General features: G+C 42.9%; 1 protein-coding gene and 1 long non-coding RNA gene across 3 annotated transcripts; one reads left to right on the forward strand and one right to left on the reverse strand.

The window, feature by feature from the left end:
• Window positions 1–926: 926 nt before the first annotated feature.
• On the forward strand, window positions 927–9,351 carry HFE (homeostatic iron regulator). Of its 2 annotated transcripts, XM_050788987.1 has the most exons (6): window positions 927–1,002; window positions 4,691–4,954; window positions 5,163–5,438; window positions 6,532–6,807; window positions 6,966–7,079; window positions 8,032–9,351. In XM_050788987.1, exons 1-6 carry the CDS (start codon window positions 927–929, stop codon window positions 8,070–8,072), a joined length of 1,047 nt encoding a protein of 348 aa, XP_050644944.1. In that variant the 3' UTR covers window positions 8,073–9,351. The 2 variants fall into 2 exon arrangements, with proteins under 2 accessions (XP_050644944.1, XP_050644945.1); XM_050788988.1 differs by lacking the exon at window positions 5,163–5,438.
• LOC126953561 (uncharacterized) lies at window positions 998–5,190 on the reverse strand. Its single transcript, XR_007725253.1, has 3 exons — window positions 4,977–5,190; window positions 4,573–4,884; window positions 998–1,647 (listed from the first exon to the last, which is right to left on the reverse strand). It is a non-coding gene; the product is annotated as an uncharacterized LOC126953561 (long non-coding RNA).
• Window positions 9,352–18,288: the final 8,937 nt, after the last annotated feature.

Consider the following 18,288-nt stretch of genomic DNA (forward strand, 5'->3'; position numbering starts at 1 on the left):
TTCTTACCTATCATTCGTTAAGAAAAGCCTCCCAAGGATGGGGGGCAAAACTGTATGTAAATTCTATTATAATGATGGTCATGGGTAATATAATGAAGGACAGGGTTTTGTGTTATTGGGCATGTGCCACTTTAGGGAATTTCCACCTGTACCCTCCTTTCTCTTTCTCCAGGATATTTTGGCCACAGACTTCATCATAAACTCCATCCCTTAGGGTGGCGTTAGGGTAGTCTTGGGCCTGAACTTAGGTGAGCCAGTGGCTGTCTTAGTGACCGCCTTTCTGCTGTCTTCTGTCGTCCCTTCCCAGCTGCTAATGTCTAACTACCTACCAATTACCCATTAAATCAGTGTATCTGGGGTTAGGAGCAGGCCTCAATATGTTTAATCATTTTCCAAGTCATCCCAATACTGTAAAGTTTGTGAAAAACTTGTCAGATAATTCAATTATGAAGGCTGTGGAAGGTGTTTCAGTAGGATCTAATTGGTTAACGTTATGATTTAATTAATTTGAATCAAAAAACAAAATGAAAAAGCTTTATATTTCTAAATCAAATAAGACACAAGTTGGTCTAAGGTCGAGATAAAATTTTTAAATGTATATTGAATTTTGAAAATAATAAATATTTAAATATCTAAAGTTTACATCAGAACATTGCCAAGATACTTTCCCCAATCAGCAACATCCCTTCAGGATTTAAAAACCAAGGGGGACACTGGATCACCTGGAGTTTCACAAGCAGGTACCTTTTGCTGTAGGAGAGAGAGAATTAAAGTTCTGAAGACCTATTGCTTTTCACCAGGAAGTTTTAATGGGCATCTCCTGAGCCTAGGCAATAGCTGTAGGGTGACTTCTGGAGCCATCGCCGTTTCCCCGCCCCACCAAAGAAGCGGAGACTTAAAGGGGACGTGCAGTCAGAGCTGGGGAAATGGGCCCGCGAGCCAGGCCGGCGCTTCTCCTCCTGATGCTTTTGCAGACCGCGGTCCTGCAGGGGCGCTTGCTGCGTGAGTCCGAGGGCTGCGGGCCAACGAGGGGCGCGGCGGGGGTGGAAAAATCGAAACTAGCTTTTCTTTGCGCTTGGGAGTTTGCTAACTTTGGAGGACCTGCTCAACCCTATCCGCAGTCCCCTCTCCCTACATTCTGCTTCCAGACCCCGGGAGGGAATGCCTGCCACTGAGCTGCATATGGGGGTCCCTCGCCCCAGGACCTGCCCCCTCCCCCGGCTGTCCCTGCTCTTCGGAGTGACTTTTGGAACCGCCCACTCCCTTCCCCCAACCAGAATGCTTTTAAATAAATCTCGTAGTTCCTCACTGGAGCTGAGTTAAGCCTGGGGCTCCTTGGACCTGGATCTCGGGTTTATTTACAATGTCAGCTGTGAGGTTTTTTCCCCAGTCATCTCCAAACAGGAAGTTCTTCCCTGCTTGCTTGCCGAGAAGGCTGAGCGAACCCACAGCAGGATCCGCACTGGGTTTCCACCTCGGAACGAATGCGCTGGGTGGTGGGGGCGCGGAAGAGTGGGGTTGGGGATCTGAATTCTTCACCATTCCACCCACTTTTGGTGAGACCTGGGGTGGAGGTCTCTGGGGTGGGAGGCTTCTGAGAGAGGCCTACCTCGGGCCTTTCCCCGCTCTTGGCAATTGTTCTGTTGCCTGGAAAATTGAGTATATGTTAGTTTTCAACGTTTTTTTTTGTTTTGTTTTGTTTTGTTTTGTTTTGTTTTTTTTTTTTTTTTTTGAGACGGAGTCTTGCTCTGTAGCCCAGCCTGGAGTGCAGTGGCCGGATCTCAGCTCACTGCAAGCTCCGCCTCCCGGGTTCACGCCATTCTCCGGCCTCAGCCTCCCGAGTAGCTGGGACTACAGGCGCTGCCACCTCGCCCGGCTATTTTTTGTATTTCTTAGTAGAGACGGGGTTTCACCGTGTTAGCCAGGATGGTCTCGATCTCCTGACCTCGTGATCCGCCCATCTCGGCCTCCCAAAGTGCTGGGATTACAGGCTTGAGCCACCGCGCCCGGCCAGTTTTCAACGTTTGAACTGAACAGTTCTCTTTTCAGGCAGGCTTTATTGATTAGCAGTGTGCTGTGTAATTAAGAGTCCTCTAAAGAACGTCAAAGTACTGATAATGAACATGTAAGCAATGCACTCAGTTGTAAGTTACATTCATATCTGATCTTACTTGATTTTCACTAGGCATAGGGAGGTAGGAGCTAATAATATGTTTATTTACTAGACGTTAACTGGAATTCAGATTAAATAACTCTTTTCAGGTTACAAAGTATATAAGTAATCAAGTTTTCTGATATTATTTCAAGTACTATAGCTACTTCTAATCTTAGTTGACAGTGATTTTGCCCTGTAGTCTAGCACAGTGTTCTGTGGGTCACACACCGGCCTCAGCACAGCACTTTGAGTTTTGGTACTTTGTGTATCTACATTTTACACATGACAAGAATGAGGCATGCACGGCCTGCTTCCTGGCAAGTTTATTCAATGGTACACTGGGCTTTGGTGGCAGAGCTCATTTCTCCACTTCATAGTTATGATTCTTAAACATCACACTGCATTAGAGGCTGCATAATAAAATTTCAGGTTGAGCGGAAATATTCATTGTTTACAAGTGTAAATGAGTCCCAACCATGTGTTGCACTGTTCAAGGCCCAAGGGAGAGAGCAGGGAAACAAGTCTTCACCCTTTGATATTTTGCATTCTAGTGGGAGAGATGACAATAAGCGAATGAGCAGAAACATATGCAACGTCAGGAAACGATGGGTGTTGTGAGAAGCAGAGAATTCAGGACAAGTCACTCTGGGGCTGACACTTGAGCAGAGACATGAAGGAAATAAGAATGAGATTGACTGGGAGCAGTATTTCCCAGGCAAACTGAGTGGGCCTGGCAAGTTGGATTAAAAAGCAGGTTTTCTCAGCACTACTCATGTGTGTGTGTGTGTGTTGGGGGTGGGAAGGGGGACTACCATCTGCATGTAGCATGTCCAGCAGTATCCTGTTGTCTCTACTCACTTGGTGCTAGGAGCACTCATCCTCCCTACTCACTAGGTGCTAGGAGCACTCCTCCAGTCTTGACAACCAAAAATGTCTCTAAACTTTGCCACATGTCACCTAGGAGACAAACTCCTGGTTGAGAAGCTCGGGTTGAAAAAAAAACAAGTAGTGCTGGGGGCTAGAGGCCAAGAAGTAGGTAATGGGTTCAGAAGAGGAGCCACAAACAAGGTCGTGCAGGTGCCTGTAGGCTGTGGTGTGAATTCTAGCCAAGGAGTAACAGTGATCTGTCACAGGCTTTAAAAAGATTGCTCTGGCTACTATGTGGAAAGCAGAATGAAGGGAGCAACAGTAAAAGCAGGGAGCCCATCCAGGAAGCTGTTACACAGTCCACACAAGAGATGGTGGAGTGGGCTGGGTGCGAACATAAAAGGGAGTGAGAAACCGTTGTCTCCTGAATATATTCTGAAGGAAGTTGCTGAAGGATTCTATGTTGTGTGAGAGAAAGAGAAGAATTAGCTGGGTGTGGTAGCTCATGCCAAGGAGTAGGCCAAGGAGGGCAGATTCTTGAGCTCAGGAGTTCAAGACCAGCCTGGGCAACATGGCAAAACCCCTTCTCTACAAAAAATACAAAAATTAGCCGGGTGTGGTGGCATGCACCTGTGATCCTAGCTACTAGGGAGGCTGAGGTGTGGGGGATTGCTTGAGCCCAGGAAGTTGAGGCTGCAGTGAGCCATGATTGTGCCACTATACTTCAGCCTAGATGACAGAGCAAGATCCTGTCTCCCCCCATCCCCTGAAAAAAGAGAAGAGATAAAGTTGACTTTGTTCTTTATTTTAATTTTATTGGCCTGAGCAGAGGGGTAATTGGCAATGCCATTTCTGAGATGGTGAAGGCAGAGGAAAGAGCAGTTTGGGGTAAATCAAGGATCTGGATTTGGACATGCTAAGTTTGAGATTCCAGTCAGGCATCCAAGTGGTGAGGCCATATAGGCAGTTCAGTGTAAGAATTCAGGGCCAACGCTGGGCACGGTGGCTCACTCCTGTAATCCCAGCACTTTGGGAGGCTGAGGCAGGCCGATCACTTGAGGTCAGAAGTTTGAGACAAGCTTGGCTAACATGGTGAAACCCCATGTCTACTAAAAATACAAAAATTAGCCTGGTGTGGTGGCACATGCCTATAGTCCTAGGTTTTCAGGAGGCTTAGGCAGGAGAATCCCTTGAATCCAGGAGGTGCAGGTTGCAGTGAGCTGAGATTGTGCCACTGCACTCCAGCCTGGGCGATAGAGTGAGACTCAGTCTCAAAAACAAACAAACAAACAAACAAAAAACCTGAATGAATTCCTCAGAATTTGGGTCTAATTTGCTCTGAGCACCAACTCCTGAGTTCAACTACCATAGCTAGAGACACCTTAACATTTTCTAGAATCCACCAGCTTTAGTGGAGTCTATCTAATCATGAATATTGGAATAGGGTCTGGGGACAGTGAGGGGATGGCAGCCACGTGTGGCAGAGAAAGGCACACAAGGAGAGAGCAGCCAGGACTGTCAAATGGAAGAAAGACGGGACTGCAACTCACCCTTCACAATATGAGGACCAGACACAACTGATGGTATGAGTTGATGCAGGTGTGTGGAGCCTCAACATCCCACTCCCCTCCTATTGCACATGGTGAAAGCCTGTTGCTCTGTCTCCAGGTTCACACTCTCTGCACTACCTCTTCATGGGTTCCTCAGAGCAGGACCTTGGTCTTTCCCTGTTTGAAGCTTTGGGCTATGTGGACGACCAGCTGTTCGTGTTCTATGATCATGAGAGTCGCCGTGTGGAGCCCCGAACTCCATGGGTTTCCGGTAGAACGTCAAGCCAGATGTGGCTGCAGCTGAGTCAGAGTCTGAAAGGGTGGGATCACATGTTCACTGTTGACTTCTGGACTATTATGGAAAATCACAACCACAGCAAGGGTACGTGGAGAGGGGGCCTTACCTTCTGGAGGTTGTCAGAGCTTTTCATCTTTTCATGCATCTTGAAGGAAACAGCTGGAAATCTGATGTCTTGTGGGAGCAGGGAAGAGGGAAGGAATTTACCTCCTGAGGTCATTTGGTCCTTGGGGATGGTGGAAATAGGGACCTACTCCTTTGGTTGCAGTAACAAGGCTGGGGATTTTTCCAGAGTCCCACACCCTGCAGGTCATCCTGGGCTGCAAAATGCAAGAGGACAACAGTACCGAGGGCTTCTGGAAGTACGGGTACGATGGGCAGGACCACCTTGAATTCTGCCCTGACACACTGGATTGGAGAGCAGCAGAACCCAGGGCCTGGCCCACCAAGCTGGAGTGGGAAAGGCACAAAATTCGGGCCAGGCAGAACAGGGCCTACCTCGAGAGGGACTGCCCTGTGCAGCTGCAGCAGTTGCTGGAGCTGGGGAGAGGTGTTTTCGACCGGCCAGGTATGGTGGAAACACACTTCTGCCCCCATACTCTAGTGGCAGAGTGGAGGAGGATGTAGGGCATGGAATCCCTGGTTAGAGTTTCAGAGGTGGCTGAGGGTGTGTGCCTCTCCAAATTCTGGGAAGGGACTTTCTCAATCCTAGAGTCTCTACCTTATAATTGAGATGTATGAGGCAGCCACAAGTCATGGGTTTAATTTCTTTTCTCCATTCATATGGCTCAAAGGGAATTGTCTGCAGCCCTTGCTTTTTATTTAACCAATAATCCTTTGTATATGTATACCTGTTAAGAATTCAGAAATGTCAAGGCCAGGCGCGGTGACTCACCCTTGTAATCCCAGCAATTGGAGGCCAAGGCGGGTGGATCATGAGGTCAGGAGTTCGAGACCAGCCTGACCAACATGGTGAAACCCATCTCTAAAAAAATACAAAAATTATCTGGGTGCAGTCATGCGTGCCTGTAGTCCCAGCCAATTGGGAGGCTGAGGAAGGAGAATCGCTTGAACCCGGGAAGCAGAGGTTGCACTGAGCTGAGATCATGCCACTGCACTCTAGCCTAGGCAACAGAGTGAGACTCCATCTTAAAAAAAAAAAAAAGAAAAGAGAGAATTCAGAGATGTCAGCTATCATATGAATACCAGGACAAAATATCAAGTGAGGCCACTTATCAGAGTAGCAGAATGCTTTAGGTTAAAAGTTTCTTTCACAGAACATAGCAATAATCACTGAAGCTACCTATTTTACAAGGCCCCTTCTTATAACAATGCCTCCTAGGTTGACCCAGGTGAAACTAACCATCTGTATTCAATCGTTTTCAATGCACATAAAGGGCAATTTTATCTATCAGAACAAAGAACATAGGTAACTGATATGTATATTTACATGTTAGGAGAACAAGCTGATCTGACTGCGCTCCAAGTGACACTGTGTTATAGCCCAATCTTAGGACACAAAATGGTGTCTCTCCTGTAGTTTGTTTTTTTTCTGAAAAGGGTATTTCCTTCCTCCAACCTATAGAAGGAAGTGAAAGTTCCAATCTTCCTGGCACGGGTAAACAGATCCCCTCTCCTCATCCTTCCTCTTTCCTGTCAAGTGCCTCCTTTGGTGAAGGTGACACATCATGTGACCTCTTCAGTGACCACTCTACGGTGTCGGGCCCTGAACTACTACCCCCAGAACATCACCATGAAGTGGCTGAAGGATAGGCAGCCAATGGATGCCAAGGAGGTCGAACCTAAAGACGTATTGCCCAATGGGGATGGGACCTACCAGGGCTGGATAACCTTGACTGTACCCCCAGGGGAAGAACAGAGATATACTTGCCAGGTGGAGCACCCAGGCCTGGATCAGCCCCTCCTTGCTTTCTGGGGTATGTGACTGATGAGAGCCAGGAGCTGAGAAAATCTATTGGGGGTTGAGAGGAGTGCCTGAGGGGGTAATTATGGCAGTGAGACAAGGATCTGCTCTTTGTTAGGGGGTGGGCTGGGGGTGGCAATCAATGGCTTTAACTTGCTTTTTCTGTTTTAGAGCCCTCACCATCTAGAACTCTAGTCATTGGAGTCATCAGTGGAATTGCTGTTTTTGTCATCATCTTGTTCATTGGAATTTTGTTCATAATATTAAGGAAGAGGCAGACTTCAAGTGAGTAGGAACAAGGAGAAGTCTCTTACTATCTCTGCCCCAGAGCACAGTGGGAAGAGGGGCAGAGGGGATCTGACATCCATGGGAAGCATTTTTCTTATTTATATTCTTTGGGGACACCAGTAGCTCCTTGGGAGACAGAAAATAATGGTTCTCCCTAGAATGAAAGTCTCTAATTCAACAAACATCTTCAGAGCACCTACTATTTTGCAAGAGCTGTTTAAGGTAGTGCAGGGGCTTTGAGATTGAGAAGTCATTGTGGCTATTCTCAGAACCCAAATCTGGTAGAGAATGAAGATTATAGCAAGTGAATGTAGTTAAAGAAGACCCCATGAGGTCCTAAAGCAGGCAGGAAGCAAATGCTTAGGATGTCAAAGGAAGGAATGATCACATTCAGCTGGGGATCAAGAAAGCCTTCTGGATCTTGAAGGAGAAGCTTGATTCCATTAGGTGAGGTTGAAGATGATGGGAGGTCTACACAGACGGAACAACCATGCCAAGTGGGAGAGTATAAGGCATACTGGGAGGTTAGAACTAATTACTCTACCTTAACCCCGAGTTTGCATAGCTATCGCTCACCAATTATGCATTTCTACTCCCTGAACATCTGTGGTGTGGGGAGAAGAGAGGCAGAAAGAAGCCAGCTCATACAGAGTCCGAGGGTCTTTGGGGATATTGGGTTATGATCACTGGAGTGTCACTGAAGGATCCTAAGAAAGGAGGACCATGATCTCCCTTATATGGTGAATGTGTTGTTAAGAAGTCAGATGGGAGGTGAGGAGACCAGTTAGAAAGCCAATAAGCATTCCCAGATGAGAGATAATGGTTCTTGAAATCCAATAGTGCCCAGGTCTAAATTGAGATGGGTGAATGAGGAAAATAAGGAACAGAGAAGAGGCAAAATGATGCCTAGGTTTGTGATGCCTCTTTCCTGGTTCTCTTGTCTCCACAGGAGGAGTCATGGGGCACTACGTCTTAGCTGAACGTGAGTGACACGCAGCCTGCAGACTCATCATGGGAAGGACACAAAACTAGAGATTAAAAAAGGGAGTGCACTTATGGAGCTCTTCATTTTTTCAGGACAGAGTTGAACCTAAACATAGAAATCGCCTGAAGAACTCCTTGCTTTTAGCTTTCTCTGTTCATTTCCTCAAAAATATTTCCCCATTTAGGTTTCTGATTCCTGCACGCCAGTGATCCCCAGCTGTGACCTCTCCCCTGGAACTGCCTCTCATGAACCTCAAGCTGCATCTGCTTCCTTCATTTCCTCCATCACCTCAGACACATACACCTATGTCATTTCATTTCCTATTTTTGGAAGAGGACTCCTTAAATTTGGGGGACTTACATGATTCATTTTAACATCTCAGAAAAGCTTTGAATCCTGGGACATGGCTAGTCATAACCTTACCAGAATTTTACATATGTATCTAGGCATTTTCTGGACCCGTTCTACTTTTCCTTTGAATCATCCCTCTGTGTTACCCAGTAACTCATCTGTCACCAAGCCATGGGGATTCTCTCATCTGATTGTTATGTGAGTTGTAGGCTGTACACTGCACGAATGGAAGAGGCACCTTTCCCAGAAAAAGCATCATGGCTGTCTGTGGGTATTATGATGGGTGTTTTTAGCAGGTAGGAGGCAAATATCTTGAAAGGGGTTGCGAAGAGGTGTCTTTTTCTAATTGGCATGAAGGTGTCATACAGGTTTGCAAAGTTTAATGGTGCCTTCATTTGGAATGCTACTCTAGTATTGCAGACCTGAAGTATAACAATAATTTTCTCCCTGATCTCTCCTTGTTCTGATAATGAAAATTATAAGGATGATGATAATGATGATAAAAGCACTTACTTTGTGTCCCACTCTTCTGAGCACCTACTTACATGCATTATTGCATGCAATTCTTACAATAATTCTATGAGATAGGCACTATTATCTCAATTTCTTTTTTAGATGAAGAAAGTGAAGTAGGCCAGGCACGGTGGCTCACGCCTGTAATCCCAGCACTTTGGGAAGCTGAGGCGGGTGGATCACGAGGTCAGGAGATCCAGACCATCCTGGCTAACACAATGAAACCCCGTCTCTACTAAAAATACAAAAAAATTAGCCGGGCCTGGTGGCAGGCACCTGTAGTTCCAGCTACTGGGGAGGCTGAGGCAGGAGAATGGCATGAACCCGGGAGGCAGAGCTTGCAGTGAGCGGAGATCTCGCCACTACACTCCAGCCTGAGTGATAGAGTGAGACTGTCTCAAAAACAAAAAGAAAGAAAAACGAAAATAGAGTATCACACAGCTTGCCAGTGATAGAAACAGGTTTCAAACTCAGTCAATCTGACCGTATGATACATCTCACACACCACTACATTCAGGTAGTTTAGATGCCTAGAGTAAATAGAGACGGAAGGAGATGGCTCTTCTATTGTCTCATTGTGTTTCTTCTGAGTGAGCTTGAATCACATAAAGGGAAACAGCAGAAAACAACCAGCTGATCCTCAGCTGTCATGTTTCCTTTAAAAGTCCCCAAGGGAAGGTCCTGGAATGTGACTCCCTTGCTCCTCTGTTACTCTCTTTGGCATTCATTTCTTTGGCCCCTACGCAAGGACTGTAATTGGTGGGGACAGCTAGTGGTCCTGCTGGGCTTCACACACACTGTCCTCCCTAGGCCAGTGCCTCTGGAGTCAGAACTCTGGTGGTATTTCCCTCGATGAACTGGAGTAAACTCTCTCATTTTGAGATGATAAATGGAAGCCACCAAGTGGATTAGAGGATGCCCAGGCCCTGTCATGGGGCCACTGGGGTTCCAGTGCACATTTAAAAAAAAAAAAAAAAATCTAAGCAGGACACTCAGGAATTGCTAGTTTCTGGGAAATCAGTTCACCATGTTCAAAAGAGTCTTTTTTTTTTTTTTTTTTTTGAGACTCTATTGTGCAGACTGGAGTGCAACAGCGTGATCTCAGCTCACTGTAACCTCTGCCTCCCAGGTTTAAGAGATTCTCCTGCCTCAGCCTCACGAGTAGCTGGGATTACAGGCATGCACCACCATGCCCAGCTAAGTTTTGCATTTTTAGTAGAGACGAGGTTTCACCATGTTGGCCAGGCTGGTCTCGAACTCCTGATCTCGTGATCTGCCCGCCTCGGCCTCCGAAAGTGCTGGGATTACATGCATGAGTCACCCTGCCCGACCATCAAAAGAGTCTTAATATATATATCCAGATGACATGTGTTTACTTTATGTTGCTACATGCATTTGGCTGCATAAATGTGGTACAAGCACTGTCTTGAAGGGCAGGTGCTTCAGGATACCAGGTACAGCTCAGAAGTTTCTTTTGTAGGCATTAAATTTTAGCAAAGATATCTCATCTCTTCTTTTAAACAATTTTCTTTTTTGCTGGTTAGAAAAGTTATGTAGAAAAAAGGAAATGTCATTTATGCTCATTGTAGAAAAGCTAAAAAATGAATACAATTAAAGCTGTTATTTAATTAGCCAGTGATAAACTATTAAAAACTTGTCTATTACCTGTTAGTATTATTGTTGCATTAAAAATTCATATACTTTAATAAATGTACATTGTATTGCATACTGCATGATTTTATTGATGTTCTTGTTCATCTTGTGTATATACTTAATCGCTTTGTCATTTTGAGATATTTATTTTGCTTCTAATTTCTTTACATTTTGTCTTATGGAATATTTTCATTCAACTGTGTTAGCCGAATTAATTGTTTTTCTTCATACTAGGGACATTGTAGTCTAAGTTGTAAGACATTGGTTATTTTACCAACAAACCATTCTGGAAGCATATGACAAATTCTTTCTCTCTTAATATGGTACCATACTGAAAGCAGACTGCTATAAGGCTTCACTTACTCTTCTACCTCATAAAGAATATGTTACAATTAATTAATTAGGTAAGCATTTGTTTTATATTGGTTTTATTTCACCTGGGCTGAGATTACAAGAAACACCCCAGTCTTCATAGTAACACATTTCGGTAACATATTTACTAAACATCAGCAACTGTGGCCTGTTAATTTTTTTAATAGAAATTTTAAGTCCTCATTTTCTTTCAGTGTTTTTTAAGCTTAATTTTTCTGGCTTTATTCATAAATTCTTAAGGTCAACTACATTTGAAAAATCAAAGACCTCATTTTAAATTCTTACCTCTGGCAAAACCACTCACAGACCATGGGGGTAAAGAGAAGTGTGACGCCTGGTGGCCACAAGTAAACATACCACGGTGGTTCGGCGACCAGAGGTGCAGAGCTGAGGGTTTTCCTGAGGGTAAAGGAATAAACAGTGGGTGGAGGGATGTGCACTAAAAATCACTTGTAGAGAAAAGCCCCTGAAAATTTCAGAAAACAAACAAGAAACTACTTACCAGCTATTTGAATTGCTGGAATCACAGGCCATTGCTGAGCTGCCTGAACTGGGAACACAACAGAAGGAAAACAAACCACTCTGATAAGAATTCAGTCAAGTACAGCAGATGATTGAGGACTGCTGAGAGGTACAGGCCAAAATTCTTATGTTGTATTATAATAATGTCATCTTATAGTACTGTCAGTATTGTATAAAACATTATTCATAAACTTACACACATTTAAAAACAAAACACTGTCTCTAAAATCCCGAAATTTCTCATAAGCTATCAGTTTTAAACGAACATTTTTCAAACCACAATCTGATTTAACCATGACCATCACTTAAATATTACTGACTTTCAAATTAAAGATTTTCACATACAGGCTGATATTTTTAATTGCGATTCTCTCTGTAGGCTTTGGGTATAATGTGTTCTTTTCCTTTTTTGCATCGGTGATTAACTTCTACACTGTAACATGTAGAATGTTAATACAATATTAAAGTATTTTGTATGACAATTTTATTTGAAAGCCTAGGATGCCTTGACATCCTGCATACATTTATTACTTGATATGCATGCATTCTGTTATCTCAAGCATTCTATTTCTGAGTGATTGTTTAAGGTGTAGAAGAGATAGATATGGTAGATTTGGGGTGGATACTTACATATTTTCTATTTCTTGGATGAATGAATTTGTATATTAAAAGTTTTCCATGGCAGAAATATTTCCAAAGACTTTTTTTTTCCGGTATGGATTGAAGGCCCTGATTTCACCACAGTGCAATATATCAATGTAGCAAAATTGTACTTGTACCCCATGAATATATATAATTTAAAAAACTATTTTTTCCAGCCAATTATTATTACTTACTAGATATTAGGCTCTGTTCTGAATATTAATTTAATTCCTCCAAAGAATCTTATGAGATAGGTAGGAATAATTGCTTCTATTCTGTTATCCTTATGTTGCTGTTATGAAACCAAGGCACAGAAAGGTTAGTTAACTTACTGAAGAAGATGATTGTGCTAGATTTTTATTCTAGCCATTCTGGAATAACAACTACATAACCTTGTCTGAGCCAAGGAAACATATGGTGTGGCAACTGTTACCATCTTTTTAGGAATAGCAGCACTCCTAATGTTTGCTGCAGGGAAAAAGGAATCTCAGAATTTGCCTGATCCCTATGATTTTTTTCCTAAATATTTTGAAATATCTTTTAGATGTATTTTAAAATTTAAGGATGTTTTGTTCCATTCATACAGAATTTTTTTTTTTTCTTTCTTGAGACAGAGTCTCACTCTGTCACCCAGGCTGGAATGCAGTGGCATGATCTTAGCTCACTGCAACCTCTGCCTACTGGGTTCAAGCGATTTTACTGCCTCAGCCTCCTAAGCAGCTGAGACTACAGGCACACACCACCATATACGCCTAATTTTTTTGTATTTTTAGTAGAGATGGAGTTTCACCATGTTGGCCAGGCTGGTCTCGAACTCCTGACCTCAAATGAGCCGCCCTCCTCGGCCTCCCAAAGTGCTGGGATTACAGGTGTGAGCCACTGCTCCCGGCCAAATTTTTAACTTGTTTTGTTATTGTTAAGACAGGTCTCAGTCTGACACCAAGGCTGGTATGCAGTAGTGCCACCATGGCTCACTGCAGTCTCAACCTCCTGAGCTCAAGTGATCCTCTCACCTCAGCCTCCCGAGTAGCTGGGACCACCACGCCTGGCTCATGTTTTTCTGTTATTTATTGAAACGAGTTCTGGCTATGTTGTCCAGGCTGGTCTTGAACTCCGGAGCCCCGGTGATTCACCCGCCTCAGTGTCCGAAAGGTTTATCAGGCGTGAGACACCGTCCCCGGCCAGATTTCTAACTTTTGAATTCACATATTCATTTATTCTTTTTATCATTCAGGAAGAAATGTGGGGATGGGTAGCCTTGAAGCATCATCCACCAAGTTATTTTACACACTAGATTTAGATACAAAGTATTTTTTTATTTTTATTTTTTAAATCAAATTCTAACTTTTACTCTGAAGATTCTAAAAAGAATTTTGGAGTCTTTAATTCATACTTTAGGGGCAGAGGTATAAGTACCAATATTTGTATAACTTTCAGTGCAAGTCACGTAAGCTAACGTTAGTCTATTGAGTTAAATATCCTTGATTTATTCCTTAAACTGAGTCACCACATCGGCACTTTTTTTTTTTTAGACGGAGCCTTGCCTTGTTGCCCAGGCTGGAATGCAGTGGCGCAATCTCAGCTCACTGCAACCTCCGCCTCCCGGGTTCAAGCGATTCTTCTGCCCCAGCCTCAAAAGTAGGTGGGACTACAGGCACACGCCACCACGCCCGGCTAAATTTTGTATTTTTAGTAGAGACGGGGTTTCACCATTTTGGTTAGGCTGGTCTCAAACTCCTGACCTCGTGATCCGCCTACTCCAGCCTCCCAAAGTGCTGGGATTACAGGCGTGAGCCACCGCACCCGGCCGAATGGCACTTTCATAAAACAGCAAATAACCAACTTCACTACTGCCCCAAGAGATTTACTATGTATATGAGGGCATCTGTTTTAAGTATGAGTATAATGTTACACAAAGAAGTGTAAGATTGGGTTCACAATTTCATCATTAAAACAAGTATAAAATACTTTGTGCTTTCTGTGTGCTATTAAGGAAGTATTCAAGGGAATTTTGAAAATCATATTTAATTACTATCATGTTTGTAAAATTTTTGAAACAAATGTTTAAGAGAGGATAATGTTAAAAATTATCTTTCCAGCCAGACCTGTTGGCTCACGCCAGTAATCCTAGCATTTTGGGAGGACAAGGTGGGCAGATCGCTTAAGCCCAGGAGTTCAAAACCAGCCTGGACAACATAGGGAAAGCCCATCTCTACAAAATACACAAAATTAGTCAGGTGTGGTCGTGCACAACTGTAGTCCCAGCTACTTGGGAGGCTGAGGTGGGAGGAGCACTTGAGCCCAGGGAAGTGTAGCTACCATGAGCCATCATGGTGCCACTGCATTCCAGTCTGGGAAAACAAAAACAAAACAAAACAAAAAAACAAGAAAAGAAAAAGAAAAGAAATTTTCTGTCGAAATATCTTTATTTTTAACAAATCAAAAGGTATTAATACTGTTTATGGGAGAGTGCCCACACAAGTACAGCAAGCCTAGGAAGTTCAAGTTAAGAAACCTTTTAGTAAAATAATTTAAACTGAAAAGAAAAAGCAGAGATTTTTTCCTAGAATAGTAAGGAGTGGAGGTAAAAAAAAAAAACCCAGCAGAGACATAGGTTATCCTACAGAACCAAAGATGTGCCAATGGAAATGACAGTTTAATTCAGAAAAAAACCAGAAAAATGGGTATTTTAAGATTGAGTATGCCTGAATTCTTCCCAGAGTGGAAAAATCCATTTTAAATATATATATATATACACCCTTTAATATTTGTTCTAACATTCATTGTTTTTGAGTCACTATCATTGAGAAAAGTTTAGAAAGGAGATATTAGGAGCAGGAAATAGAAAGTAAATAAAGTATCAAAATAAAAATGGGGTTTTATAAATAATATAATAGGCAAAATAAAGGAAAGGCATCCTAGACCTCTGGTTTAAATGAAGATGGCACTTGGCAAGATGAGTTCCAGGGTAGTTCACATGAGGTATGTTTTCAGAGAATTGTCATATTGCATATGCTGCTATATTTTTTATTTTCATGAATTAAAAGGCATGTTGAGATTTCAGAGTTTTACTTATGATCTTGGACTCTGCACTTTTTCTCTGTAATGTTTGACATTTGTTCCTAGCTAAGTCTCTAGTTATAAGGTATGTGTTATGGCATGTGGATAGTGAGTGGAAAAATCTAATAACTCAATTTGGGTCAGAAGAATGTAATCAATTATTTCAGAAGTGATAGAAACAATATGACATTTAGAGCATTCTGGCCTTTCCTGGGTCTTTTTTCTCCATTTCTGGATTTCTTTTCATGCGAGCAAGTCTGAGGTTACTATATGATGTCTCTCACAGGCCACAGTTCATTATAAATATTACCAATGGATATTCATTTATTAACCAGAGAGAGGTGGGTGGGGTTGGGTTTTTGTTTTTTAAACAAAAGCGGATTTTATGGGCATTCTGGAAAGCTCTGGCAGGAAGCTAAGAATAAAATTTTGAATTGAGAAGTCCCTTTCTTCAAATCACATTCAGACCCAATCCTGCAATTCTATTTATTTTTCAAGGGGATTAGCCTTATTTTAACACCAATAATCTTATCACGAAAACCTCCCAGAGGAAGACCCTGTAGACTTTGTAATGACCTTAATCAAGTATTAGCCCTACACTTCAATTAATCCCCAACTGTACAAAACGTATGTTCTTTTCTCTAAAGCTGGAGCAAGTTGAAAGGGGATTAAAAATGGTGGGAAGGGAAGAGTGTTTGGAATTTCAGGCACACCAGACAGGCACAGCAGGCCAGGAAGAGCGTCCTGGGAAAACATTTTTTCCAGACTTAAGTTTATGTTCCCTATCTCTCTCACAGACTTTTGCACAAAAATAAGTCATTCAATAAATATTTGAATCGAGATAGGGAAGGTGACGAAGAAGAAGTTTGCACTTATGAGGTTTTAATTTGCAATTATTTGGCTATCTTTTTGCCTTCTCAAACATAGGATCTTTAGGAGTGAAACTTCATAGCCAAACTTATACTTTGTCCAGCACAGAGAAGACCATCAAAATGCCTGGTGTAAATAAAAATATTGAAATGATTGGGAGGTTAAGTCCCTTGACCTATAAATCTGACCTCCTTTAAACATTATTTGTACTTTTCCCAATAAACTATTGCGTAATTTATTAGTTATTAAGTGGAAATAGAAATTTGGAATGGGGCTGTCCTTAGCGTCATTAAGCTGACAGGAATACAGTGCATTCAGCTTGTAGAGACCCTTCCAGTCCCACGAAGAGCGAAGTCTCACTGGCCAATCAAAACAATGAACTCTTAATGAAAGTTTTCTTGCTCCACCCACTTGGTGACCTAATTTGAAAAATAAAAAAATCCGCGCCAACTCATGTTGTTTTCAATCAGGTCCGCCAAGTTTGTATATAAGGGACTGTGTGCGTTCATAACTTCCAATGCTGTGGGAATCATGTCTGGTCGTGGCAAAGGCGGAAAAGGATTGGGGAAGGGTGGTGCTAAGCGCCATCGTAAGGTGCTCCGGGATAACATCCAGGGCATCACAAAGCCGGCTATTCGCCGTTTGGCTCGGCGCGGTGGCGTCAAGCGCATTTCCGGTCTCATCTATGAAGAAACTCGAGGTGTGCTGAAGGTTTTCTTAGAGAACGTTATTCGAGACGCTGTTACCTATACGGAGCACGCCAAGCGAAAAACTGTCACAGCCATGGATGTAGTATATGCTCTAAAACGTCAGGGGCGCACTCTCTATGGCTTCGGCGGCTGAATCTAAGAATACGCGGTCTCCTGGAACTTCAAAAAAAAACCACAAAAGGCCCTTTTCAGGGCCGCTCACAAAGTCGTCTAAAGAGCTGAAATGCGTTGCCAGAATGTGAGTCTGGATGGCAGAATTCACTGATAACTTGAATAAGAATGATCTGTGTTTACAATGACCGGCCGCATTCTGACAAAATTTTGAAGCAGAAAGTAGGCATAGAGAGGTAAGCGCTAGTAAAGTGTCTCCAGAAAAGTAGCATTTGCTGGGCACAGTGGGTCACAATTGTAATCCAAGCCCTTTGGTAGGCCAAGGCGGGTGAATCACGTGGTCGGGCGTTCAAGACCAGCCTGGCCAAGACGGCCAAACCCCAGTCTACTAAAAATACAAGTTAGCCGGGTGTGGTGGCAGGCGCCTGTAATCCCAGCTACTTGGGAGGCTGAGCCAGAGAACTGCTTGAACCCGGGAGACGGAGGTTGCAGTGAGCCGAGATTGTGCCACTGCACTCCATGCACTCCAGCCTGGATGACAGCTGGGTGACAGATTGAGTCTCCATCAAAAAAAAAAAAAAAAAAAAGTGGTCGTAATAATCCTCAGAACTGGAGGAAGAACCATAACTGGTTGATTTTGTTTTTAACCTTATGTATGCCAGGCATGCTAGCCTTGTATACACACAAGGCTAAAGGAGCAAAGGTGCAGGAAGCCATCTTGAGGGATTCGCATATTCTTGAGAGACTGGCCAGCTGCTGAGAGAAGTCAGTTGTTCATCCTCACTGTATATGATGAAAATCTGGTGACAGTCGATTGCTGGGCACAGAATTTAGACAAAAGGGCTCTCTGCTATGTCAGGCAAGTGAGGCATATTTTTGCACAATCCTTGTAATTCCAAACTCATTGGGAAACAATACAATTACATCCAAACAGGAAAGGTCTGTGGTTGATTTTATCTATACAAGTTTAAAACATAATGTTTACTTGTTTCTATAGAAACAACTTAATTTTTAAAAAGATTCCAAACTATACAAATAAGTTCAGAAAAGTGAGGTACTATTGAACCGTCTGGAAAACATACATGTCTGTGAAATAATGCAATGCATAGTTTTGCAGGGGACTTTGTTCAAAGTTTCTCGAAATACCATGGTCCAAGATAGACTAACATTGACTGAATATTTTTGATGGTCGGTAAGAATACTAAATCATAAATCAAGGGAAAATTAAACTATGTTTGTTTAAAGAGAAATGTACTTTAGCTCAGACCCCGAGACTTAAAACAATTTTGTGATTCAGGAAGGTTGAATTCAGACCCTAACTGGGCAGCCTCCAACATTTTCATTAAGGTTTGGATTCTTAAAATTTTTCAGTCTTCAGTATGCTCTGGCAGTCTGATGAAACCTACACTTTTTTTTT

The sequence above is a fragment of the Macaca thibetana genome, chromosome 4 (genome assembly GCF_024542745.1).
Source record: "Macaca thibetana thibetana isolate TM-01 chromosome 4, ASM2454274v1, whole genome shotgun sequence".
Classification (NCBI taxonomy): Eukaryota; Metazoa; Chordata; class Mammalia; order Primates; family Cercopithecidae; genus Macaca; species Macaca thibetana.